General features: G+C 29.9%; 3 protein-coding genes across 3 annotated transcripts in view; 2 read left to right on the top strand and 1 right to left on the bottom strand.

The window, feature by feature from the left end:
- Positions 1-8,824, top strand: part of LOC106681521 (DNA damage-regulated autophagy modulator protein 2) — a 16,978-nt gene extending 8,154 nt beyond the window's left edge. Inside the window, exons 2-6 of the mRNA XM_014421868.2 lie at positions 2,660-2,781; positions 4,220-4,455; positions 5,013-5,151; positions 7,830-8,008; positions 8,467-8,824. Of these exons, the coding sequence (XP_014277354.1) occupies positions 2,660-2,781; positions 4,220-4,455; positions 5,013-5,151; positions 7,830-8,008; positions 8,467-8,538 (748 nt within the window). The 3' untranslated portion in view covers positions 8,539-8,824. The remainder of the gene's footprint in view (positions 1-2,659; positions 2,782-4,219; positions 4,456-5,012; positions 5,152-7,829; positions 8,009-8,466) is intronic.
- A 1,522-nt stretch (positions 8,825-10,346) lies between these two features.
- On the bottom strand, positions 10,347-14,736 carry LOC106681497 (protein FAM32A). Its single transcript, XM_014421842.3, has 3 exons — positions 14,554-14,736; positions 14,350-14,476; positions 10,347-10,746 (listed from the first exon to the last, which is right to left on the bottom strand). The coding sequence occupies exons 1-3, from the start codon at positions 14,616-14,618 to the stop codon at positions 10,624-10,626; spliced, it is 315 nt and encodes a 104-aa protein (XP_014277328.1). The 5' UTR covers positions 14,619-14,736; the 3' UTR covers positions 10,347-10,623.
- A 31-nt stretch (positions 14,737-14,767) lies between these two features.
- The window catches only part of LOC106681498 (serine/threonine-protein kinase 11-interacting protein), a gene marked incomplete in the record, with an annotated part of 22,765 nt that continues 18,541 nt past the window's right edge, over positions 14,768-18,991 (top strand). Inside the window, 6 exon segments of the mRNA XM_067047922.1 lie at positions 14,768-15,614; positions 16,597-16,790; positions 16,858-16,990; positions 17,100-17,160; positions 17,163-17,227; positions 17,307-17,446. Coding sequence (XP_066904023.1) covers positions 14,921-15,614; positions 16,597-16,790; positions 16,858-16,990; positions 17,100-17,160; positions 17,163-17,227; positions 17,307-17,446 — 1,287 coding nt within the window.

Below are 18,991 nucleotides of genomic sequence, written 5' to 3' on the forward strand. Positions count from 1 at the left end.
TCTCTCTCTCTCTCTCTCTCTCTCTCTCTCTCCCTCCCTTCCTCCATCCCTCTCTCCCTCTCTCCCAACTTGTATACAATAAAAAATTATTTTTTATATCACACTTTAACATTACTAACCAACAATTACAATAAGTGATTTCTTGCATTATAAATTAAAAATAATTTTCTCTGTTCATAAATATAAAGCTATGTTTGAAAGTTTCTCCTTGGAGTATACTCTATTACAGATTTATAACTTAGTGTTATAAATAAAAAATAATGTAATAAATAACCTTAACCAGAATGAAAAAAAAATTGTTTTATCAGAAGAAAGAGAAAAGCTGTTTTAGAAACTCATTTCCAAATAAGTCTAAATTTGGAAATATTAACTATTGGCCTGATTGTGCAGCTTCACCAAACCTCACACTATGAATAAAAAAAAATAAAAAATTTACAATATCATATGAAAAAATTATAAAGTAGTGAAACTATAGTTCACAGACTTGGCAAAATTACATTACTATGATGGAGACAGGGAAAACCAACAAGATTGGGTCTGTTGAAATGAGAGGGCCACGTAGAATAGGATTCCTCATGGCCTCATATCAGCTAAGACCAGCCCCAAATAATGATATTTGATAGATTTTATGGTTTTAAATCACACGTTTTCGTTATCAAACAAATTAACAATTTAATCTTGATAACGATTACATAACTAAAATATTTATTCGCCCCTCCAACTATTTGGACAATTTAAATACTTAAAATACAAAAACTTCACATACCTTATTTTTCTCAACTTGTGACAATAGATTTTCAGTACTCCAAAATTCTGTTAAAACCATTTCTGTAACTAGTTCTATGCCTTTTATCTATACCTACTTTTCTCTAATCTACTGATAAAGCCATTAATCTCTTCATTGGATTAATCTCTTAACAAGTATTTTATGTATGAATGTATGAGTGTGTATGCGTAAATATATAATATGATGAACATTTATTTTTTTATATGAATTGATAGAAACTAAACAGAATTTTAATTGAATATTGTTATTAACCAAAAATACAAATTATACTTGCTACACAATTTATCATAACTCATACCTCTTAACAAACAAACTTTATAAAAATCATGAAGTCACTCTTTTGTAACTAACAGAACCTCTAACTTTATAATATTAGAGATGATGTGGCTAACTTGAAATTAAAAATGATTTCCTTTACATGCATTTTTTTACAGTAACTACACATAAATTACTATCCAACAACTACAGTAAAAGTTGCTTTGAAATATAAATTAAAAATATTATGTTCATAAATAATAAACTACATTTATTTTTATTTTTATCTAACCCACAATATGACAGGTACCAATTACTGATTTGTGGCAAACTGTGGGTCTGTCAAACTCAGTAATATACTTTTCATAGAAAAAAAATAAATATATACATATAAACAATCCGTGCAATAAATTATGTATTTCTAAGGTACTTATTATTACTTATCAGAAAAATGGAGAGAGCAGCTAAAAAAAAAAAAACAGGTTTAGAAAATGAGAATTTTATTCAAAATAATTTAGCTACTTTATTTTTTTTTTTAAACAGAATAAAATATTCAATTAAAAACTTCTTAGGAAATATAAAATTATGATTAAAAAAATAACAAAAAAAAAATTATAATCATAATGTGAAATTAAACAGTATTTTTATGATTTATAAGATGAATCTAGTCATATTTCAGAAATGTATCAATAGGAATTTCAATACTTAATTCACAATATCAGGTTAATTTATGTGAAACATTGTTTCCTCTTCATCAATTATCAAGGAAGAAATTACGCATTTATCAAAAATATTAAATAGTTGGAGCAAAGAAATGGTACATACAATAAATTTGAAGTTAACAAATTATATTGAAATAATACAGGAAACTTTTCCAAAGGTCACTTAGCTTTCAAAAGGGTGTAGTCAAAGCTAAACATCTCACCCTGCCAGATAGGTCAGAACATACTTAGGTGTATTCCATAAAAGAGTGTACTAACCATGGAAAAAAAAAAAAAAAGGCAGTGTCCATTCTCCTCAAAAACTATTATGGCAATGAATTAGGATTCATAAGATAAGGGTTGTAATCTTAAAGATAAATTATGGTCAATATAAGACAAATAAATAACATTATGAATCGACTTACCTGTCCTACTGTGGCTTGTTTGACAGTCGAAGAATATTATTCCATATAATTCATTTTTTCAACCGTTCGAATGCACCAAAATATTTTTTATTCCTTAATTTATAGATAATAAAGCCATTATCATGACATAAATCATTTTACTAACAACCACAAACAGATAAGGATTATCCTTACACTTTATATATCAAAACAAGAATTTTGATGTATATGTCTTAAGACCATTTGATTGTGATTAATATAATTTAATAACGATTCTAAATCCACAATTAAAAATCATAATGACCTTAAAAACAAATTATTCTGTCATGCAGTACAATGATAAGCAGTTATCCTTTGAGTTGTTAAAAGGAAATAATGTAAAAACTCATTAATGTATAAGTCACTACTTAATTATTTGTTTGACAAGTATTTTAGTTTTATTGGTCTTGTTATTAAAAAATAAATTAAAACTACAACATAAGATACAACTAAATTTAGTGATATTTTTATAGGTATCTCATTTCAGCATTATTGAATCATGTTGACTTCATCTTGCCTGCGATAAGTGACACAGGGGCAAGTGTACCAGAAAGTTGTGTTTTTGGCATGTTACTAAATTTGACTGTAGCCCTACGTAAGTATACTACTGAAAATTTAGTAAATAAGAATCATTTATTTATGCACTATTCACTCCCCATTACCTTCAATGATTTTCTATGTAAAATATTGTTTTGTTTTTTTAAATCTTTCCAATGATATGTCTATTTTACTGATCTTATTTACAAAAACCTGAAACAAATATTTGTTTCTCTTAATTCCTTAATGTAATTATCAAATCCTTTCATAGTTAATATTTACCTGTTATAAAAGATATATTATTATAAGTGCTAACAATGTGAGTTAGTTGATTATTTCAGACAATCAAAATTAAAGATACTTTTTTTTATAACAAATTCCTATTTAAGCCCTCTCAGACTATTTGAATGAGGATAAAACCTATCTGATATTAGAGACCAACTAATTTTACATTTATATACTGAGTTTAATTAAAATCGTTTGAGCTGTTATTGAAAATATTGAAAAATGTGAAAAATCAATTCTATAAAGTGGCACTGTCAGTCTGTTGATTTTATCAAAAACGTTGCTGTAATAAACCTGCTTTAAATAGTATTTGGACTTATGGGACCTTAAAACGGATATTTCCGCCAAAAACTGGTTTGCAAAACTTTTCATGATCGCAATACCTTCCCTTACTTTATATTTTGTATATAGGTAAGTGAATATAAAAAAGTGGTCTAACAACATTGAGAGAAATGGTTTATTGTACAAGCAATGCTGCCCAAATATATTGGGTTTCTAGATATACAAGGGTGGTCTGAAAATTTTTCGGCCTAACAAAAATAAGATACAGCATACTAGTCAGTCTGTTATTGGAAATAATTATCAAAGATCTAATTTTTTTTTTATAAACTAAAATCAGGGGCAAAGAGTATGAAACAATTAGTCACAAAAGTCTATTTTAAATAAACATTTTTCTTTTTAAATGAATGTTTTTTGTTTCAGTGTAACACCATTTTGACTCTTATAATATGTACATCTATTAAATATTGCTCAAAAAAAAAAATATATTTCTCATATTTTTGACAGTGATATTAAAATGTGGTCATATTGTTAGCAAAGAAAGTTTTGGAAGAACACTAAAATTTTATCATCCAAAAAATTAAGTATAACTAAAATTGTAAAAAACAAAAAATAACCATTTACTCTCTAACAACCAAGCCACAATACAACACACCTTGTAATAGTGCTTCATCCCCTTTAAGTACTTCCTCTAGATTACCAACCAATATCTGAGTAAAGTGGGAATATCTTGACCTTCTACATGGGTTTGCCACAAACTAATTTTTACTTTTAGATAGAGATGGAACCTGATCATAAATAACAAAAACATTTAAATAAAATACAAAGCTTTTTAAAGTTACTTATAAGAATAAAAATTAAAGTAAGTCATAGTTCATACTATTTCTAATTATTAAATTATACTAATTAAATAAAATTATTTTCTTTTGCAGTGTTGTTTATTGTATATGTAAGACACAAGCAAATATCTGAATTCTTCAAAGCAAAAAGCATAAATAAATCTAAGGAACATATAGCTTTGATCAATATGATATCAACTTGTGCTGGGGTCCTGTCTTGTATTGGTTTGGATATAGCAGCAAACTTTCAAATAAGTCACTTACCACCAGTACATGATTGCGGAATTCTATTAAGTTTTTGGTGTTCCGCTGTGTATATTTTCATTCAGGTATATATATTTTTTTTCTTATCATATCTATTAATTTAAACAATGTCTATCCAACATCATTTATAATTGATTTTCCTATTTATGTAACAAAATATTCTTGAATAAATAAATTAAATAAAAAATAGCAGAAGATTCTAAAAGTAACACAGTCTATTGATTAGGCTGCCGCCACCTTTAAGAGATAAATTTCTGAGGGGCCTTAATTTTGATTTTTCTTACCAAACTGTTAGCTTTTCAACCAATTAACTTCTATTATTTATCAAGAGGTTAAGAATCCATTATAGATCTAACTCTCTTTCATAAAAAATCTTCGATAAACTACAGCCTGTAAAGTGTCTTTAGCTCCAAATATGATATGAAAGTACTATTTCTTGAACAAAAGTCCAAGGTGATCTTGCTGGGCTATCCATCTTATAGAGAGCTTTATCTTCTTTATCTAATTGCATCAGATTACTAATACAGCATACTTATAATATTGTATAATAACTTTACAATTACAGTTAATAATAAAGAAACCATAAACATTTGGCATTAAAAGTAATTTAATAATTTTTCAGACTGTCATTTCTTTCTGGATGTCTCCTGAAATGACAGCATTATGGGTTGTTGCCGTTAGAGGAACATTGGGAATGTTGGCAACTGCTTTAATAGTGATCTCAATATCTGTAGAATTGGTAGCTGAACAGAAACTGATAGGTAATTGTATAATAATAATTATTTTCATACTTTTTTTTTTAATTTTTAAAACAAATTTTCTGATTGGTCATAAATAATATCCTAGTCACCTAAAATTTTTAAATGAGGAGAAGATGTTAAATCTATCATTAGTAGAATTGGTCCTAACCTTCTTTTGTGAATATTCTTGAAGTTTGGCAGATCTTGTCAATCTGCTTTGTTTTAAGGTTTTCTATCATGTATTTTGTCTTATCTCCATTTTTTGTAAGCTGATTTGCATTGTTTCTATTATCGGGGTCTGCATAATTTCTTTATATCCATTAATTTACTTCCAGTAAATGTTACATCATTTACTAGAATTCTATGTTTAATTCCTATAACTATCCCTCTATTTTTGTTGCTTTCTGTTTAATTGCAAATATTAAAGGACTTTTAATTTAATTTTTATCATGAATGTAATGAGAGTAATCAATTTTTGCACATCATACAATAAATAATGTATTTGTACTTAATATTCTGTCCTCCCTCAAAAATAAATAAAAAAATTCGCAAGAATACTGATGATAAAATTACAAAAACTCAACAGTAAATTATTATTTATTTTCCAAACTAAAAATTGTAATATTTCCTCCACTTTTTAATACAATACCACAAAAACTTCCACACAAAATAAAATACTACTACTAAATGACCAACTGCTAGTCCTGGAGAGCAACAATCCAATGTCAGGTCCTGATCTCTCATACTAGCTTCTGCCAATTAACTTGGTCTTGTATTACTACTATTCAATTTCTGATTCCAAGGATGTTCAGCACATGATTTGCTGCACCATAAGCTTATTTTAACTTTGGTCTGCCATGAAGCCTCATTTCTAAAAAGGTGCTCTGTCAACAACCCGTTCAGCATCAGTGTATCATCCATTTTAACAATGGGACTGGCCCATCTTATTAGTTTATTTTCATGATCTCCAGCACATCTGTTTCTAGAAATATTCTGCCATTTTATTTCGTACAGCCCAGTATACTTGCTGTACTGCTTGTACACTTACCCTGCAAGTCGATCCGCCTCCTCATTTCCATGTATACCGCAATGGACTGGAATCCATTGCATCACCAATACTTTAAGTATTTCTCTTTTACTCTCTATAGTTTTCCGGCATGCAAGAATTCCAGCATTAGCCGAGGGATGTCCAGACACTATTGCCAGCAGTCCAGCTCTCGAATCCAACAGCAGAACTATCTTCTTTATGCTGGCGTGAGTAAGCTTTCCTAAAGCCAAAGTAATAGCAGCTACCTGTCCATCAAAATTGGTAGCATTTGCTCCAGCCAGTGTTGACAGTTGAAACTGGCTGCTATAGACACCTGCACCCGCATTTTTATTTGCTCCTGTAGCTGACCCATCGGTGTATACATGTATCCATTCTGGCTCAGGATAGCGCTCGGCTATAGTGGCCAATGCTGCAGTCTTTAGTTCTTCCACTGGGGTCATAGATTTGTTGATGGGCATTATTAGATCCAGCGCTATAGCAAGTCTAAATGCTTTGTAAGGATCATTCTTCAGAGATTGCTACCATACAAGGAAAGGGTATTAGGTCTGAACCAAAGTGGCTTCAGAAGGGGACATTCCACAATAGAACAAATAATCTTCCTCTGAACAATCCTTGAAAGAGAGGAAAGAAATATAACATGAAAACCTGCCATCTCTTCATAGAATCAAGGCAGCCTATGCATTAATCACACTGAGCTATGAAAGAGGCTTACATTTCAGATAGACTAATAAAGTTGATTAAGCTCATCAAGAGAAATGTCAGATATGCATAAAGCATTAAGGTTAGGGGATATTTTAGCTAACCTCCTCTTTGACATAGAGCTTAAAAAGGCTATTAGAGATTCGGCCATACAAGAGGAACCATCTTTAATAGAACTGTGCACCTTCTGGTTTATGCAAACAACATTGACATAATTTTTCTCTTGCTTAGTGCAATTATCAAAATACTTGTGGCACTTGTAAATGCAAAAAGAAAATAATACGCATCAATAAAAGAAAAACTAAGTATATGGTTTCTAGAGAAATAACATGAACCGGAGAAACCATCACAATCTTAATAAATTTGATAATAGTAAAAAAAATTGTATCCACATAAATTTGAAAAGATAGTGGTTAAGGATCCCAAATCAGAGATAAGAAGCAGAATTTTGCAAGCCAACAGGTGCTACTTTGGCCTTAAATCCAACATGCTATCAAGAATAAAAAATTTTAAAAAAATTATTCATAATAATATAGCTGTATAAAGCATACCTAAATCAATTAATAAAATAAAAGTTTATGTTACTCTGAAAATTTGACATTTCATGTTACAGATACCAAAAAGGTTTCAGTACATTTTACAAAATAAATAATATTTCTAAGGAATGTTTTTCAAATATTTGCTCCCCTCTTCCTACCCCCCTACAATACACCATTGTTTATGTACTCTAATTATGGTAGAAAGGACAGGCTATTGTACAGTTGCCATCTTCTAGCCTGAGTGGGTCAGTCAAAATTTATTCTGTGGGTCCACCACAAAATAAAAATGAATTTCCCCAGCATGAATTCAAACTGGTGCTATTACTGACTTAAAAATGAAGCACAAGTCATAAAACTTTAAAGTTTTCTATAATTATCTGTTTTCATTTATCTTAATTTTTTTTTTTTTTTAGATGTTTATGGAACCTTTAACAGGTCTGTCATCGCACATTGGAACAGTTCACAGCCTGGATGGCCAGAACATGTTACTTCAGGTCTAAGCCAATGGATAACTGTAACAACAATTGGCTTATTTATTCTAACTTACTACATTGATTTCAAAAGGGTCACAATCTATCCACCAGAGCTTGTGGTAAGAATAAATTTAGTAAAATTAATTAGTTTTTCTTAATAGCCTTTTATAGAACAGATTTTAAATTAACTTAATATAAGCCAACTTCAGTGATTCTGTTATATGTTTTATATGGCAGACTTTATAAAGACTTAATTTCTTTTTTACAGGCATGTGAGTAATGATTTTAAGATTTCTATAACCACTACTAACTGGACTAAGAAATATTAAGATATACATATATAAGTACTACTGCCACCAATTGCGTCAATTGAACAACTTAGGAAAAACAATAAATTAAAAACCCCCTTTTTTTTAAATGTTAGTGAAAAAAATGTAAAATTTTCACTCGATTTCTTTAAAACTATGTGATTGATTCCCAGGCTTACTCCATTAAGTAATGAAGCATCCTGTAGGTTTAGTTTAAAAGTTTGAGCTATCTAATAATCAAAAACTTAATTATTTTTTTTTTTTTTTAGATGCATGCTGATCCAGTACCAAAGCCCGTCGAAGCAACAAATTTTAGGTCCTTACAATACACTTATTCATAACCAAAAGATGTTATGATGGAGTTAAAATGCCCACAATGATGGCTAATCCTGCCTGAATAAGTGGGATCACTTCTGGCTGTGATTGCTTAAGAGGGAATGAAGATCTGAAATATCGCAATACTCGCTGCTTGAGTAGAGCATTTCATGCAATCTAATTTGGTGCTGCAACATTTAATTTGGAAGATGAAACAAAAAAGACAAGATTTTGAATAAATAAAATAGACTGTTAATATTTCAATGTCTTTTTATCACTATTTAAAACCTGAATAAAGTAATTATTAATTAATGAGTTATTTATTCTTCCAAATATAATTCATAATCAATTTCATATGTAGTTAGGTATGAATATATTTGTGAAAAGAATTGGACTAAACCACAATATAAACAATAAACAACAAAAGTAAAACTAGAAACTGTTTTAGAAAAATAAATATTGAAAAACACAAACAATTAACAACAAAACTACCACTCAGAAACAGTTATAAAACCAAAGACTTGAAAGATATTTGACTAAATTGCAATAAAAAATTAAACTATAAGACTATATTTATTTACCTTAAATCAAAGAAACTTAAATGACATAAATTTATTATTATTATTGATTTAAAAATATGTTTCTGCAATAGGCTGAACATGTTATATCGTGGAGTAAGTTATAGAGAAGGTAAAGCTTTTTACCATCAAACTAGGACACGGTAAGGCACATTATAAGGTTCCTCCTTAACTTCTTTACCTGTATGAAAGCATATTTTTTTATTTTCAAAAACTTGTATTGTAAGTCACTATTTGAACAATTATTATTGGTGTGACAATAATATGTAGTCGTCCAAACAACTAGAATATGCTAAACGTGAGAGGATCAAAAATAATAATACTCTCAGTAAACATAGCAATCAAATTACATTGTCAATAATCATGACCGGAACCAGTTTGGATTATCAATATCTAGAGATTTTCTAAATGAACCAAAATAAGGCTATTTGATACCTTAAACATGCAGAAAACTTTCTAAACTCATTAATTATTCATTTAGGTTTAAATAATTGAAGTATATAAATAAATCCAGAATGTATGTACTTCTATTTTTAAGTATGTAGTACATAAATCATAAAAATATCAACTTTCAGAGTATATGGCATACAGTCATGCATTGTCACAGCTTTTAAAAAATCTATTATTGATTTTTGAACTGTTACGGCAGTTTACTTTTTTACAAACTAGACTGAGATTTGTTTTAATAAAATGCATCCATAGATGCCATCTGCATCCATAAACGCTTCCAAATGAATCGATCCTGCATCTCTTCATTTCATCTTAATCAACTGTTTCTCCATCTTTATCAGAAACCATGGATGCTATTTTTTGGTAGCTCAAAATCTAGTATTCAGGACCATTGCTGTAAACAGCCAACCACTAACCACAATCATTTTCATCATGTTGCTTTAATCCCGATGGTACATATTTCTGCCACTTTGTTAAGAAGCCATTCTTCATTATCATTAGCAATGTCTTTACCAGCACTCTGTTCTTCAAGTCGTAATCTATTCCAGGGCCTTTGCATTTTTTTTTTTTTAATCTGGATTAACAACAGTCTGGTTTATTGGCATCTGAATTATCAATGCCCTACTGTTCTAAATAAAAATATATACTTTTTTTCTACAAAAAAATAACAACATTGCAATATTAAAAGCTTTGTACCCAGCCCATCATGTTCTTTTTTTTTCATATAATATGTCTTAAACATTGTCAACTAACATCCAACAATTTAAAAAAAAAAAAAAAAAGGAAATGAAATCATATCTAAGATATAAAATAAAAAAGGAATAAAAAGTTTATTTCTAAAGGCTTCTCAAAATAAAAAATATAAGTAATAAAATAAAAAATACATACATATATATTTTACACTTCAAAATAATTAGAACAAAATAAAAAAATACTGATAATTACAATTAACTGTGAAGGCTAAAATTTTTAATTCAAAATAAGGTCTAATCAAAAATGAAATCTAATTTTATATTTCTCCAAATAAGATAAAATAAAGTCTGTGTGAATATATACATATTTATATATTTTAAACAAAACACATTATTTCGTCCAGCTGACTTTTGGTATATCAAAGTGTTCCGTTAAACTATCAAGATGCTTATTGAATTCTTCCACTCGCTGTTTATGAGTCATTGATGCTTTCTTCATTATTCTTTCCTTTTCCTAAAACAATATTAAATATATTATTTAATGGTATGGAAACTAACTTAATTATAACAAAAAAGCAAAAAATAGACCAATATTAAAAGATTTGATCAATTCTGTTTTGAACAATGAATACTTTTACTTTAAAATAGGCAACCATTAAGATTAAACATTTTATTATACCATTAAGAGGTATGACTACAAATATAAAAATTAATTAGTATTTCAACACAGCTCTAAATTTCATAAAACATTAGGTCAAGAAAGACCAGAAATTTATCTAAACGAACATTTTGTTCAAGAGATACTACAAAGTAATTTATCAAGAATATGTTACTAATAGTAAATGAAAATACAATTGAAAAAATAATTATACTGACTTTCAGCATTTATTTCAGCAGCATATATTTCAGAAACAATACGACTTGTGGAATGGTAGCAAAGAATTTAAAATATATATACATTTATTATGACTTAAAGAACTGTAGCCAATAAGGCATATTTGAACCATCAACATTATAACGAGCTACTTAAAGCTTAAAATTAGTAAATTCTATAAATCTAACTTCAACATTAACTTGAATGGTTGATCAATTTGCACTGTTTGGGTCCATAATGCAATTGATGCCCAACAGTGTAAACCTCATGCCTACAAATCTGTCACATCAGCATATGATTTGGTATGTCGTTTCATCCTCAGTGTTCTATAATTTGTACAGAAGTGAGAGGTTTACAGATCCTGTAAGCTTAAGGTTGAACATGTAATTAAGTCTACAGTGACCAGTATAAATTCCTGTGATTTTCCATAGGGTACCTCTGTCTAGTTGAAGTAATATTTCACTTTGCTCACCAAACGTTCCATGCAGGAACAGCTTAGAGTGTAGCTGTCTTTTGTCTAACCAATATAGTTTAGCTTTTAAGCCATAAGCCTTTATTTCACTTTTTGCATGGCTAAGGCTTTCACGCAGGCTCGGGGGTAATAGGAGTGATCTCAGAACAATCCCTTGGAAGCCAGTCAGTATTCTTGTTACCAGGAATTCCGCAAGGACCCAGGACCCATTAAATACAGACTTTATTATAACATGAGAGTTTATTGAGCACTACAAAACAGCATACCTTTTGGTACACCTTCACTAACAGCCACCAGCATTGTACTGACAATTGAGACTGCCCAATGTCGATACGACTCTTAAGGAAAGCTTCATCCGACATTCACCTGCCAGGAAGGTGGACTGCAACCCCGAGGAACTTTGAGGAGTTCCCTGGCATCTCCAATGCGGAGGGCAATACCCTATCCAATGTCAATGCCAGGGATTATACTGGTCAACCTTTCTCTAGTGGACTAGTTGATGCAGGTCAGGACGCAGCCACCCATTCTGTAGCTAGCACCGCCAAGCTTTGGATGGAAGACCCCTGCCTCATCAAGTCATCAAGGAGGTCAGTAACTTTCTTCTTTGGTGCACTGCATTGTGTTCATATCAGTTGGGTTTGTGGATAGTTGTTAGGCACTATTGCAACATCAAACCCACTAGCTGCCTTAGCATAGTTCTTAGCCTTGCCTTCCATTCTTCTGGGTTTCTTTGCAACAGGTGCAGAGGTCTCAGGGGAGATACTAACTCTTTTTTCAGCAGCTTGTCCTAGCTCCTGTGCTTACCCCTCAAGAACAGCAACCTTGGCTGCTGGTTCCTATATGAGCCTTGCAGTCATGGCTACGGAACCTATGGGCGGCTCCTTTAGAATGGCCACACTGCTGGGCTTCAATAGCTGCCCTCTAGGTTTAGTAGTTTAGTAGCTGCCGGCTTCACTTGGAACCTTGCAGCCTGGCCATCCCACCCTGCGGCGTCCCTATCACACTCAGACATGCTTTATGCTTCGTAGCCAGCCCTACATGAATAGCAGCCCTGACTGCTGGCTCTGGTGGAAGTCTTGCAGTCATGGTTGCCGACCCACAAGATGGCTCCGTCACATGTAAGCTTTGTCCTTGCTCTGGTGCTTGCCTCTCAGTAACAGCAACCTCAGCAGCTGGTTCCAGCTGGAGCCTTGCAGTCTTGGCTAAGGAACTTGGGAACTGCTCAATCTCTTCAGATGCAGCTGCAAGATAGAAGGCTTTTGCCTTTTTCTTTTACGCCTTTTCTGGGTCTTGATGAGGGGTAGTGTGGGCTGCACCACATTTAACAAGTTTAGCTTCATAGAAAAATAAAAGTAGCCAACCAATAGCATAAAGTTTAAAACACAAAAGTTTGAATATTGCTCAATATTGTAAGATAAAATATGCTAACTTTAAAGCTTATAAAACAGGAAAATTCATAAAATTTTTAATGAATTCAAATATCCTATAGTCTAACATCATCTTTTCACAAAGAGATGCTTTTCCTTATTTCTTAGTCTCAGATAACAACAGAGAATATAATAAGTGGTATAATAATACCAATACTAAATAAAGTTTTATTTTAATAATGAAACACCACATAACTGCATTCGTAAGTACACTCATTAGTAATTTTTACTTTCCAATCGCTACTAGGTAAGGAAAGTATTGTGATCGGATCAAATTTTTGATGTGCAGTTTTTATCGGATCTATTTGTTTCAGAATCCCCTTAGTCCCATAAACCCATTTTCAGCCATTGCTCTATGTGTCCGTACTATGATTATTTTATGAACAGACGTACCGGTTATGTTCCTTTAAGGTTTCAACTCCTGATCAATGTATACCAAATCACTGTGCATAGTACCCCTAAAAACCTTCTTTTTTTTTTATTGACTAGCACCAAAATGGCGATGACGAATTAGATGAAACTTGCCTAAAGACTTCTCCTCAAAGTTTTTAAACATTTCTTATATAAAATAAATATCAAAAATAATTTGGGAAAAAAGTTGTGATGAAAATTAAATTTTATTTGGACATAACTCAAAAAATATAGATAAATATAATGATCATTTAAAAGAAAATTTTGAATTCTCCACTAAGCAAAATTTCCAAACTTGCTCGCCCAACACTACTATCTTATTTATACCAATATCAGGAAAGATACAGTAAACAAATGTTGAATTGAACTTTGCATCCAAAGTGGTAAGGAAAGTCCTGTGATTATGCCCTACATAATATTGGCAAAATAGCAATTAAGAGAATAATTTTTTTTATTGTGGAATTTTTCAATATTATTATTATTATGTTGTTTTATGGTAATTAGTTAAGTTTGGGTAGAAAAATATGATTTACAAAAGATGAATCATGAGAATACAAGTTAATAGTATAAACATTATAAAAGAGAAAATACAGAGGCAGACCCTTTTGGAGAATCACACTATTCATAATATTTATGATAAACTACACTATATCATAAATTTCTGAATCTTACTATTAAACTGCTATAGGCTTCAACTAAATTTCAAATAATGAACCCATATGAATGAATAAATTAGATTTAATTAACTTAGCAATTTAAGTTTACAAATTGTTTTGGGGGATCAAAAAGAAAAAGATTTTCTCAAAAACGTTTATACAGATTAAAAGAAAAATGCACAGGTTATGTTTATATCCTAAAGTCACTACTATATCATAAATAACCAAATCACTATCCTCAATAATTGAAATAAACATAAGAGCTCTATAAACATACCACTTTTTCTTGCATTTTCAGAAAAGCTATTTCTGCTTTTGTAAGTTGTTCAGTTTTCTTAACTTGAGGTGCTTCAGCTTCTATTATTTCTTCTACTTTTTTCTTATTTTTCTTGTCCTTTTTTTTCCTAAAATTTCAGTCATGTTAAAGTTCTTTCAATAAAGAAAAAAGGGGAAACAAGAGAAAATTATATTAAATCATTACTTTTTAATACCACCATCTCCCTTAAGTTTTAAAGCTCCTTTTGATACTAATTGATATTCTGACATATTATATATTACTTTTTAAATATTAGACAGAAAAAAAAAAATTTACTCTTCAAAAACAGCTTTTATCAATCAACAGCGAATAACAAATCCAGTCCTACAGTAACCTACCACTGAACTTAAAATAACCTTCATATCTTTGTTATGAATCATCAGCTGATGTTCAAAACAGAGGGACTCTAACTGTTGTGATGTGACGTTCTTATTAAATTTAAATTTTCCCATAAAATTTAAATAGTTTTCGTTACATAAGTTAGTTAGTGATTGTGATGACTGATGTTGGTTTCTTATAAGAAAAAAATACAATGCAAGATGAAATAGATGAAGTTTTGCGTCTAATAGCGCAGCCCATTAAATGTAGAAATAAATTAATTTCAGGAGAAAATAAATTTGTTTTAAATTCTAGTTTACTTTATAAATTGAATAAAATTTTGGATATTGTTGAAAATGATTCCGTTGATATTATATTAAGTGAATCGCAAAGGAAATCCTTAGAATTATTTTTAAGAATAATAAATATTATTCCAAAACTTGAAGTTTCTCAAAGATCTGCTGAATCTTTTGATAGTGTAATTGATCTAAGGAAATTCAAACGATTAAGGTATTTAGAATTAATTAGAGTTTGCTTGGATAATACCATTGGGATAGATAAATTGAAAACTCAATTGGAAACCTTCATTTGTAACAGAAGCACTAAATATTTAGATGTGATATTTAAACAGAAAAAACTGCAATGGGCTGAACTGAAATGTTTAAATCTCCGATATTCTCAACTTAGTGAAATTGATAAGGATTTTTTTAGACATATGCCATGGATTCAAAATTTAGATCTAAGCTATAATAAACTAATTAATATTGATGGCTTACAGTTCTTAGACCACCTACAATGTTTGAATATTAGTTTTAATCATCTAGAGAGATGTCCATCTTTAAGCAAAGAAGCTGAAAATAAATTAGAAGTTTTAATCTTAAGCAATAACCACATTTCTACATTATCAGGTATAGTCTGTACTATTTTACAATATATGCAGGTACCAACAGTCACATACCTGATCAAAATTTATTATTTTTATGTTCCAAGATTGATTATAGAATGTTAAGAACGCATTTGAGACGGGTTCTGTAAAAATATTTCAAAAATTAGTTTATAATTATATTATTATTACGATTTTTCATTTGAAATTGTTTCATTATTCAGATTATGAACAGATTGTAATAAGGGAGAAACTTAAGTTTATTTAAATTAAAATAAAAGATGCAAGGCTTTACCTTGACCTTTGGCTGAATATTTATTCCAGAACATAAATTTATTTGTAAAAAAAATCTGTTTTTAAATTTGAAATATGCTTAAAAAAATGTTGATTCATGATTAAATATGTGTGAATAAATTATTTGTTTATTATTTGTGAATAACAATCCAGAAATAATTATCTTGATAATGTTTTCAGTATTGCTACACAAGTATCACTCCAACTGGAGAGCTTGTATGTATTTATACACAATAATCTATTGTGAGTTATAACCTCCACCATTTTTAAACTATCGGTATTAGTATTACTGCTTTTATCAGAGCTGTTGACTTCCACTCATTCTAAAGAAGCACAAACATATTCCCATAGGGCCTGTTTCAATTGAGGTATGGCCTAAATTGCCTACATACAGATCCTTTTATGTTTTCAGTTGTAGCATTGTATCATTGCAATACCAAGTGTTTTACTAAGGGATAGAAAATAAATTTATTATTTGTTTAAAGTTGCGTCTGTATATCCTGTGATACAAATAAAGTGATAGTGATTATGTAATCAACCGGAAAAATGTAATATTTATAAATAGAATCAACATATGAATTATTTTTTATTGTATAGCTTAGTGGTGTATCATTAATCATTCTCTTTAATAATTCAGTGGTGCCTGCATATTAATTTATAAACCACATAACTTATACAAATATATATTTTCATTAATTTGATTTCCCATTTAGGCTTTCAGACTTTGACTTCTTTGAAAACTCTTGATCTATCTTCAAACTGGATATCAAGGAAATCTGAGTTTTTATTTTTAACATATCTGAAAAATTTAGCTTGCTTAAACATTTACGAAAATCCAGTTAGCGCTTTGAAATATTATCGTATTTATGTTTCCGCATCACTAGCAAAAAGTGTAAATTCTCTAAAGGTAAGAAAGTTAACCCTTCTTTCTTAGTAATTAGCTGTTTGAATTCTCTATCTTATATATCTAATAGTTTGTTTTAGATCATCAACAACTTTCAAGTACTGAGAAATCTTTAATTGGTCAAAAATGGTGCTCTGGTTCCCACATGTGTGGTATTGACACAGACAGATCTTCTTCTACTTTGAATACTTTAGTCCCAGATGGTAAAAACATTTAGTCATTAACTTATTATATTTTTTTTAAAAGCTTCACAATGTATTATTTTATATATTTTGAAGTATTTAATATCTCTATTATTTTAAAATTATTTAGAAACATCTTCAGAACCAAAAAAAGAAAAGAAGGGTCACAGGAGTGGTAAAAAATTAAGTAAGTAGTGGTTATTCTTGACATCTCGGAAGAAGGATTGCAGAGGGAAATCAAACCTATCTTAACAAAAGGTTTTATTAATTTTATTTGCAGTTAGAAAATTTCCTTTTAGGTTTTGTTTTTTTCATTCTTTCATTTATTCTGTTGCAGAAACTGAATTTAAACCAATTAAAAACAATGTCCCTAAAGAAAATTCTGAAACTACCTCTGAAAAAGAAGATGCTCTGATGAAACAATTATCTGAAATCAAAACCATCATCGATGAAACGAAACCCACAATAAATGTAATGGTATCTAAACTTTTAGATTAAATAATTCCATCTAGAAATCAAATACATACAATACAATTTTTTTAATTTGTTGCATAATAATTTTGTTTTTATTGCAGTAGCATTGTATTATCATTAATCTTTCGAAGAGAAAGAATAATAAACCATATAAATGTATTAATGATCCAAAAAAATATTTTGTATTGATTCCAAAGTTTTGGGATATTATTGGGTTGTATTCTTCTTTCACTTTTCCCTTACAAATACGCATTTCTAGAAATAAAAGAGTGAATTTGTCTATTTTCTAGAGATCTTTCAGATTCCTCTTCAGCTTTTAGTCCCTACCTCAAAGGACTACTGTGTTTGGTTAGGCTTATGTTCTTAGCTTGATACAGTTCTGGAAGTCTTGACCCAATGTGACAAACACAGAGCGGCTGTGAAGGGGAAGGATAGTCCTCACATCTTATTTGTGCTCATACTCCGCATTCTGTAGGAGTTGCATTTAAACCCCATTGTGTGTGACTTTCCATAGTATTTTTCTCAAAGGCTTAAAATTCAGTATTTGTTGTTCTAATTGTTTACTAATTCTTTTTAGTAAACAGCCCCTTATTGATCAATTTTGAGTGTTTTCTTTACTATTTTATGAAGATACCTAATATATCTCTTTCTATTATCCTCTGTACTAGAGCTATATGTTTATGATATTTTAGTTACTTTCTTCTTCCAGATGGTTTGTCTGAATGTGTGAAGATCTCATTGATGTTCTTGATTTTCTTGTTTAATGGAGTTAATTTTCATATGGAATAGGTTTAATATTTTAAAAGCAATTTTTTTGTTTGTAAAATCTATAATGAACTAGAAAATTTTATGAAATTTAGAGGCCACTTTGTATTTCTTAATTTTAAATAAGTCTCCTCATGTTTCAAAAATGCTAAGAGATTGCATTTAAAAAAACATTTATTGCAATGGTTTTCTCATAATTGGGATAGTTTATAAAAACTATTCTTTAGTTTTTTTTTAAACAAAGTAATATGTTTGATCTCTATAAAAGATTATTAAAATGCAATTCAAAATAGAATCACAGTGGACTCTCGCTTATCTAGACCATTTCATAATCTGAATCAACTCTTTAACAAAATAAAAATGAAATAGAAGATATGATTATACGTATGTAGTATATTGATTTTAATTTTAATTTTGATAGTTATATAAAACTTATTTCAAATATAAGAGATAACTTGGGTTCAAGTTAAGAACTTTACTACTTAATGGATAATATAATTTTATTATATAAAAAGACTCTTAATCTCAGGGCGTATTGTTGCTAGGCAATCAGAATACAAACACTTACAATAATTTCTCTTAATGAAATTAAAATCTGTTTTACACATGTATCTATTTTTATGCATACAAAACTAACCAAGTTCACGATCTTCCTATGATGATCCCTGGTATCTTCTTTGTTTCTATTGTTCTGTCCTAGCGTCCAAAATGGCTTCCTTCTTGACAGAAATTGATGAGGACCTCCTCATCCTGAAGACATCCTTTCTCTTCTCTCCCACACAA

Source organism: Halyomorpha halys, unplaced genomic scaffold, assembly GCF_000696795.3.
Source record: "Halyomorpha halys isolate HHAL.00 unplaced genomic scaffold, Hhal_1.1 Scaffold343.1, whole genome shotgun sequence".
Taxonomy (NCBI): Eukaryota; Metazoa; Arthropoda; class Insecta; order Hemiptera; family Pentatomidae; genus Halyomorpha; species Halyomorpha halys.